The 8175-nt window shown below is 53.0% G+C and overlaps 2 protein-coding genes across 2 annotated transcripts in view; both read right to left on the reverse strand.

The window, feature by feature from the left end:
* ATP6V0D1 (ATPase H+ transporting V0 subunit d1) overlaps positions 1-6134 on the reverse strand; it is a 35287-nt gene extending 29153 nt beyond the window's left edge. The window contains exon 1 of the mRNA XM_037515909.2: positions 5923-6134. Coding sequence (XP_037371806.1) covers positions 5923-6052 — 130 coding nt within the window. The 5' untranslated portion in view covers positions 6053-6134. The remainder of the gene's footprint in view (positions 1-5922) is intronic.
* Positions 6135-6843: 709 nt separating this feature from the next.
* Positions 6844-7556, reverse strand: AGRP (agouti related neuropeptide). Its single transcript, XM_037515911.2, has 3 exons — positions 7427-7556; positions 7205-7290; positions 6844-7026 (listed from the first exon to the last, which is right to left on the reverse strand). The coding sequence occupies exons 1-3, from the start codon at positions 7554-7556 to the stop codon at positions 6844-6846; spliced, it is 399 nt and encodes a 132-aa protein (XP_037371808.1).
* Between the last annotated feature and the right edge of the window lie 619 nt (positions 7557-8175).

Below are 8175 nucleotides of genomic sequence, written 5' to 3' on the forward strand. Positions count from 1 at the left end.
TTATTTTTATTTATTTATACAAGCACTGGGTACAGTCAGAAGCATGGGAGGGTGAGAGAATTCACCAGAGCCAGAGCAGGGAGCAGAGAAGGCAGAAGGACCGAAGGACACTGCTGAGGGGAGCAGCGGGCGGCAGGAGAGGTCTGCGCGCCATGTGGGACCCTCCTCCGGTGGCCGGGGAGCAGCCGGGGATCGAACTGGCGCTGCAGAGGCTGCGGGCAGCTTCGCAACCCAGAGCTCAACCGCTGCGCCACCGGGGAGGCCCAATAAACAAATCTTTTAAAAAAATAATAAATAAATAAATAAAATTAAAAAAAAAAAAAGAAATATCGTTTCTTATCCTGTCTCCCCCACATCCTATCCCCACTGTCGTTGGGGATAAACAGATAGTCCTGGAAGTTGCCAGGTATAGAAGAAATCAAGCCAACAATGATAGGAAGAAGTATAAAAATAGAATAATGCCACTTTGCAACCTCTGAGGAAATCATGGTTTAGGCCATACATGTCCATAATTCCTTGTGTCCCCCCAAAAGAGGATCGGTGAGTATGCACCTCCTAATAGAAGTATAAACAGTAATTTTCATTAAAAAAAAAATAGAACCAGAATCTAACTAAGCCTTTAGATCTATCAATTCACAGAAAAAATAAGGGACAGAATATGTTAAATCATACTCAGCAATGTAATCAGCAAAATTGAGATGGAGGGAAAATCTAAAATCAAAGGACCCGGTTTCTTTAATAAATTACCAGGAAACTGAGACAGAAACATTTTACATGAAAAACTAACTTGGGATAGTGGGCCTCCCCAGTGGCACAGTGGTTGAGCCCTAAGCTGCGAAGCTGCCCGCAGCCTCTGCAGCGCCTGTTTGATCCCCAGCCACTGGCAAGGGTCCCACATGGCGCACAGACCTCTCCTGCCACGCCCACTGCTCCCCTCAGCAGTGTACTTCATCAGTCTGCCTGTTCTGCTCCCTGCTCTGGCTCTGGTGAATCCTCTCACACTCCCACACTTCTGACGGTCCCAGTGCTTGTATAAATAAATAAATAAATCTTAAAAAAAAAAAAAAAAAAACTTGGGATAGTGCCCATCAATGGGAGTGCATGGCTCTTTTTTTTTTTTTTTAAAGATTTATTTTATTTATTTATACAAGCACTGGGTACAGTCAGAAGCGCGGGAGGGTGAGAGAATTCACCAGAGCCAGAGCGGGGAGCAGAGCAGGCAGAAGGACCAAAGTACACTGCTGAGGGGAGCAGCGGGCGGCAGGAGAGGTCTGCGCGCCATGTGGGACCCTCCTCCGGTGGCCGGGGAGCAGCCGGGGATCGAACCGGCGCTGCAGAGGCAGCGGGCAGCTTCGCAACCCAGCGCTCAACCGCTGCGCCACCGGGGAGGCCCGGAGTGCATGGCTCTTAACTGGGTACTGAATAAAATGAGCAGATCATAGTTTAATTACATAGAATTGATAACATTAACAATTTACTGCTTCTTAAAGAGGAACAACAGTAGAGGTTTTTTTTTTTTTTTAGATAGCCATAACCTTTTTAAGAGACAGCAAAATATTTACAGATGAAATGATATGTTGTCTAGGATTTACTTTAAAATAATTGGAGGGGAGTAATTAGAGCTTACTGAAACAAGTTAGATAACTGTGATAAGATTTGACCATCGTCATAGCTAGGTGATTATTAGTCATGGGCTAATTAAACTATTCCTTCTGACTTATATTTGTTTGATAATATCCATAATAGTGATAAAGTGAAAAAGGAAGGGGAAATTCAGGTAGAAAAACTATGCTCACTTACTTGTGAATTTCAAGCAATCCAGTTTGTCAAATTAATAGCGATGCTTTTAGACTGAACTCAGGGTCAAAGTTAAGAACAAAGGCTTGGGGGTGCCTCCCTGGTGGCTCAAGGGATTAAGCACAGCACTGTGAAGCTATCTGCAGCCTCTGCAGCACCAGTTTGATCCCCGGCCAGGGAGGTGACCCACATGACGCAGCAGACCTCTTCTGTCTCGCCCGCTGCTCCCCTCAGCAGTGTATCTCAGTAGATCCACCTGTTCTGCTCCCCACTCTGTCTCTGGTGAATCCTCTCACCCCTCCCTACCCCCCCGCACCCCTGGCCTACACCCCAGTTCTTGTAAACATAAATAAATAAAACAAATCTTTAATAAATAAATAAATAAATAAGTTGCCAGACTCTCTTATAAGGCTCAGGGACTGGCACATAGTAGACCTTCAGGAAGTGTTTCTTGAATGAGCAAATGACCATTTGAACATCGATGTAGTGCCCAGGTCTGTCTCTGCCTGAGATGCTTTTTCCCTAGCTCTCCCCTGGGCCACTCCTCCTTGTTCGTATTTCAGTTAGAATGTCCTTTCCTCAGCTGGACCTTAACCTGTCACACTCTGTAAAGAGAGCTCCCCTGTTATTCACCATCCTTCCTCTACTGCTTATGTCATGGGTGATTTAATATGTGTCTATTTGCTTTAAATCTTACTTTAAAATAACAACAGTCACAGCAGCTCACAGGGGAGCATGGGAGCAGCAGGTGAGACAGGAGAGGTCTGCTTGCCATGTGGGTTGCTCCGAGAGAAAGCACCACCAACTCAGCACTTACCACGTGTCAACTTCATGCTAACCAACCTAAGAAATAGGCACTATTATTATTATTACCATTTTACAGATGATGACATTCAGGACAGAGGGGTTACACAGACTCAGAGTCACAAATTACCATTCACACTGGTAACTGCCCCCATGACCAAGCCCCAAGCTATGAGGGTCAAGAGACACCATTCAACAAAGTCCCCATCTCCATGCCTCCTCCCTGGTGGCGCAGGCAGTTGAGCACAGTGCTATGAAGCTGTCTGCAGCCTCTGCAGTGCCTGTTCGATTCCTGCCGGCCTCGGAGCAACCCACATGGCAAGCAGACCTCTTCTGTCTCGCCGGCTGCTCCCCTCAGCAGTGTATTTCGTCAGTCTGCCTGTTCTGTTCCCCGCTCTGTCTCTGGTGAATTCTCTCACCCTCCTGCGCATCTGGCCTGTACCCCGGCTCTTGTACAAATAAAATAAAAATCTTAAAAAAAAATAATAAAATGGGTGCTCTGTAGCTACATGCTGAATGAATGCTTTCTCTCGTATATTTCTCTTTCTTAATCTCAAACCTGCCTCTTCTTTCCCACCAGTCCCTAGCACAGGACCCAGCTCCAGAAGGTAATCAATTCATCCAGAAACACTCAGAACTGGAAAAAGTTTTGTAACCACAGAATTTTGTACCCTCAATTTACCAAAGGGGAAAGACTTCTCCAGATTCCTTCTCCTACGCCTAATAGAGACAATCAAGCAAGACGGACAATGGAGGAGGATCCACAGGCTACAAGTTCCTAAGAGACCAAGAGAAGGTCAGAAGCAGATATCCTACTAGAGTGGAATCCAGCGGGGAGGCTAAGGCAGGGTGGAGCGTCTATACTTGCAGCACAAATAAACACCCTCAGCCCAATGCCCTGTGCCTTCCGGGAACTGTTCTTGGGAAAAGTCACCATCTCAGGACACACCTTCAGATATTACTAGGGACCACAGGCATCTTTGGTCTCCCCTTCGTGCCTCCCCCTTCTCTTCTCACCATCCCATGGAGACAGGGAAGTCAAAACACCCAGCAAGAAAAGACTGGATACCAGACCTTTGGTGTCACCTTCAGAAGTGGAGAAGGCCTTCTGGTAGAAGACATATAGGATCCAGGCACAACTTCCTCTCTGGTTATCCCCAACCCTAAAAGTCCTGAGCACCTCCAGCATCAGGGTCCCAGGAATCCAAAAGTTTGTTCGGAGAAACATCTAAGAAAGCAGCACAAACACCACAGGAGCTGTGGCTGCATGCCTAGCATGGCCACAAAGGGATTCAAAGATGGGGTGGCACTGGGGCTGAGTCTTGAAGGGTGGGACTCGCTGGGCTTCATGGGAACAAGGCACAAGAGGGATTGGCAGGTGAAAATAGTACTAAAAATAAGAAAGAGTTGACATTTTTCTAGCATTTATTCTGTCCTTGGTGCTGGACCAAGTCTTTGGCACAGAATAGCTTGTTGATATCTCACGAGCTTATGAAATAGACACTGTTAATATACCAGCTGAAAAGCCCAAGGTCCAGAGATGGTAAATAACTTGGGTGATGATTTTAGGGTCATCCAGTAACTGGCAGGCTGGGATTCAAACTCAGATTTGTCCAATTCCAACATCCATCACACCACGAACCCCAAGAACTGGGAGGATGGTTTATGTGAGGGAAAGGAATACGTGTGGAAGAGCAAGGGAATCCCTGAATGTCACACTAAAGGTCTGGATGGTGAATACCCATTCATGACTCAAAGTGGACCAAGTGCTCAGCAATGTGGTAGGAAAAAAAAGATCTAATGTGTTTATGGAGGAATGGAGGAGGGTCTGCTGGGGAGGTGGGAACCCTGTGCTCCCAGAAGCTCTCCAGGAAGGGGAAGGGCTGACAGTAGAGGGAATAGAGAAAGCCTAGAAGAGAAACAAGTTTACCAAATGCCAGTTGGTAATCAATGATGCTCACCTTCCTAAGCCACTAAAGATCTTCCTCCAGTTCCAGTCAGTCCACAAAAGTCACATTAAATGCCATGCGTGACAGGCCTTGCCCCAGACATCCTCACTCTGTTTCTCCTTCTTTTCTCACAGTGAGGACCATAAAGTTGCGGACAGGCTCCTAGAACCCAGCACTAAAGTGCGTTCCTCTCCTTCCCTCCTCCATTCTCATAAGGAGGTGAATAACTTTACTTGTACATTTATGTTAAAACCATAAAGTTCACAACTATATTAAAGGTATTTTAAATTTTTAAAGGTATTTATCTCCACATTACTGGTCTAGTTTGCAGGATAAATAATAACTGATTTTTTTTTTCACAGAGATCACTTTTAACCTCAATAAGCTTTGACTAGAAAATTTCTCCAAAGTAAATCATCTGACCATCTTCCTCTTGCAGCTACCAATCACAGGCTACCAGCACCTCTGCTCCAGGACATCATCTGGGGGTCAGGAACGGGAACCTACACCCCAGTCACTGTGCCCCTAGCCACTATCTGGGGGCCAGAGGTGGAGGGAGGCAAAGACTGGGATTGGGGCTATCTCTAATTCTGTTAATTTGAGGTTTTATTCAACCTCAGCGCATCAACCCCATTTTGGAACTGTGTGCACTAATAAGGGGAATCCCGCCTCTCACCATTCTTGTACTAAGAAACCCTGTCCCAACAGACATGCTTCCCTCTAAGGATCTTTGCTCTTATTGGCCAAATACTTGTGTCTGAACTTCAGATTTGCAGGGCTAACCCTTGTTATCTCCCAAACACTGCCTTCAGGAGACTCTACTCAGTCAGTGTTTCCATGATGGGATGAAACCCTCGCTAAGATGGCTCAGCAACTCCCCAGAAAGGTTCACCCCACAGGCCAACGAAAGGACAAAAAGATCCCACAGGCCTTGGTTCATGTGCTGGGGGGAAGTGGAGCACTTTTCCGCTTAGCTTCCCTAAGCGTGGCTACGTGACACCTCGGGCTCAGTCAGGGTAGCGAAGCTTGTACGACACATCTCGCACCGGTAAACCACTCCCAAGCGACCCTCTCCACAGTGGACGTAATGGGGGAAGGGGAAAGTCCAAGAAGCAGCGAACCGCTGCGGTTCTTAAAGCCTTGTTTGCGTCTGGACCCGCTCTGCGCCTCGGCTGGAGGTAGATCCATTTCCGGCGCGCCCGCCATCAGCCCCCAGATTCCCAGAGAGGCCTCCGAGCCACGGCTCCCCGACTTCTCGGGCCCGTCGAGAAGCCCCTCCTCCGGTTTCCCGGCCCAGATCTCGGAACCCTCGGGCCCGGGCCGGCCTCCCTGCCGGGCTGGAAAGGCCCGGCCGCCCGGCCCCGCGGCTCACCCTCCAGCGTCTCGCACTGCACCAGGTTGAGGTAGTCCGTCTGGCTGAGCACCCCGGCCTTCAGGCCGCGCACCAGTCCCTCCAAATAGCCATTGTCCACGTTGAAATAAAGCTCCGGGAAGGACGACATGGCTGCGGCGGGACCGGAGAACCCCGATCGGCCGGCAGCAGCGCCACTCCAGGATCAGCTGACGCGGCGCCGCAGCGGGCTGTCAGGGCGTCAGGTGACGCGCCACCGCGTCACGTGACCGCGAGGGGGCGGGGCTCTGCGCGAAGCCCAGCTTCCGGGTGCTTGCGCGGGCCGGGGCCGGGCCTCTGGCGCCTGCGCGCTGAGAACAGACGCGCCGCGAGCGCCCTAGCGGGCGCGACTTGCCGCGCCCAGAGCCCGCCGCGAGGTGGCGCCCGTGGTCGCGGGGATTACGTTGGTCTCCGCGCCAGCGCGCCCGGCCTCGGTGCCCCTGGCGCGGTGGGGCCCGTGGGGTCAAGCGAGAGTGAGCTGGAGAAGATTCCAGACATTTCAGTCAGCCGCCCCTCGAGGGGAAGCGCGGGCCGACGCGGGCGGGCGTTGCTGAGGGCCACGCGTCGAGTTAGCGGCCAGAAGGCCCTGAACCCCCCTGGCGCGCGGTGGGCCCCCACCTCCCCTGTCAGTCGTGAAGGTCCCCGGGGCTGGCGCGTGTCCCCACCGCCTCCCCAGCGGCGCCTGGAGCCCGAGCGGCCCGCATGTAAGTGACTCAGGTGGGGTCGCCCAGCCGTGGGCTTGGGGTGTGGCTCCTGGCTCGGCAGCCCCCCCACCCCCCGACCCCTGCCGTGACCTGCCCCCTCCGGCGAGGGCCCAGTTCGAAATAACACCACAGACTTGGGGGGGCCCATCCAGCCTTTATTCGCGCGCGGCCCGCCCGCCGCCCGCTGGCCGCCGCCCGGCTAGGTGCGGCCGCAGGGGTTGGCGGCGGTGCCCAGCCTGCGGCAGTAGCAGAAGGCGTTGAAGAAGCGGCAGTAGCACGTGGCGCACGGGTCGCAGCAGGGCACCTGGTGGCCCAGGCAGGACTCGTGCAGCCGCACGCAGCGGCGCGGGGTGCGCGGTTCGCGGCCCTGCGGGTCCAGCACCTGCGGGGGTGGGGGCGAGCACGTGGTGTGGGCCCCCAAGGCAGGTCCGGGCAGGATGGCAGCCCCCCTGGGGAGGAAAGGCGCTGCCCCAGGGAGGGGTCGGGAGGCGGAGAGAGAGGTTGCCGCCTCGCAGCCCCTCCCAAGGCCTGCGGCCTCACCCCTTCCCCACCGCAGTTACCTCTGCCAAGGCCTTGGCCTCCTGCAGCAGAGCCTCTTCTGCCAGTTCAGCGCTTGTCCTTTTCAGCGTGGGGCGCAGGCCCAGGCCTGGGACAGATGATGTGAGGGCAGAACCCCCTACCCTCGCCCCCCCCCCAGGTACAAAACACCAATCTTTCAGGCCTGGGATTGGGAAGGGGGAAGGAGGGCACATACCAAGTCCCAACCCTCTGCCCACACTGACCTGGCAGCTCTGGCAGCAGAACCTGGTCTGCTCTTCTGATGCCGTCCAGGGGGGCCATGCCCATCTGGGCCCCCTGCATGGTGGGCAGTGCCAGCAGCAAGACACAGCTCAGCAGAACTGTGAGCAGCATGGCCTGGCTCAATAAGAAGACCCACTTAAGTGCTCCCTGGAGCACCTCCTAGGTGCCCAGTCCCAGAGAGAGGCCCCCAGACAAGCGGAAACTGCCCAACCTGATGACTTACCGCTGTCTGCTGGAGCCTGGAGACTTCCTGGCCACCCCGTCTCTCAGCTTATATGACAGGGTCTAATGAAGAACCCACACGTGACTGTGCCCTGGAGCCAGGGTATGAGGGGCCCTTCCTAGAGGGTGGGGGCTCGGTGCCGGCTTCTCTTCCTGGACCCAGGGTTTTGGGTGCTCTACTGGGCACCCAGTTTTAGGTGAGGTCATCAAGAGCCAATCAAAGTTTGGGAAGAAGATGCGTGCCCAGGAGCCCCAAATTTCTGTGGAGCAGGGACCTAGGAGTTGGGCTGGAACCATTAGCAATAACAAGGCAGGCGGCCCTGTCAGCTTAATCTAATTTGTGGCCCCGGACATGCCTACTCAGATCTGACGTGGCATGTTGCTTCCTCTGCTTCCAGGAACTTGGGTCAAGACCATTGAAGGGGGTGGCCAGAGCGGGGTGGGGTGGGGTGGGGTGCAGACCTAGACCCTGGGATTTTTAGTGGGCGGTAAAGGGAAGGGGAGAAAC

Source organism: Talpa occidentalis, unplaced genomic scaffold, assembly GCF_014898055.3.
Source record: "Talpa occidentalis isolate TD23 unplaced genomic scaffold, MPIMG_talOcc4v2.1 talOcc4.17, whole genome shotgun sequence".
Classification (NCBI taxonomy): Eukaryota; Metazoa; Chordata; class Mammalia; order Eulipotyphla; family Talpidae; genus Talpa; species Talpa occidentalis.

Coding starts and splice junctions, on each gene's coding strand:
- AGRP (XM_037515911.2), bottom strand. CDS start 7,556: ATGCTGCTCACAGTTCTGCTGAGCTGTGTCTTGCTGCTGGCACTGCCC. Junction 7,291..7,426: donor TCTGCTGCCAGAGCTGCCAG/GTCAGTGTGGGC, acceptor CATCTGTCCCAG/GCCTGGGCCTGCGCCCCACG. Junction 7,027..7,204: donor AGGCCAAGGCCTTGGCAGAG/GTAACTGCGGTG, acceptor CCACCCCCGCAG/GTGCTGGACCCGCAGGGCCG.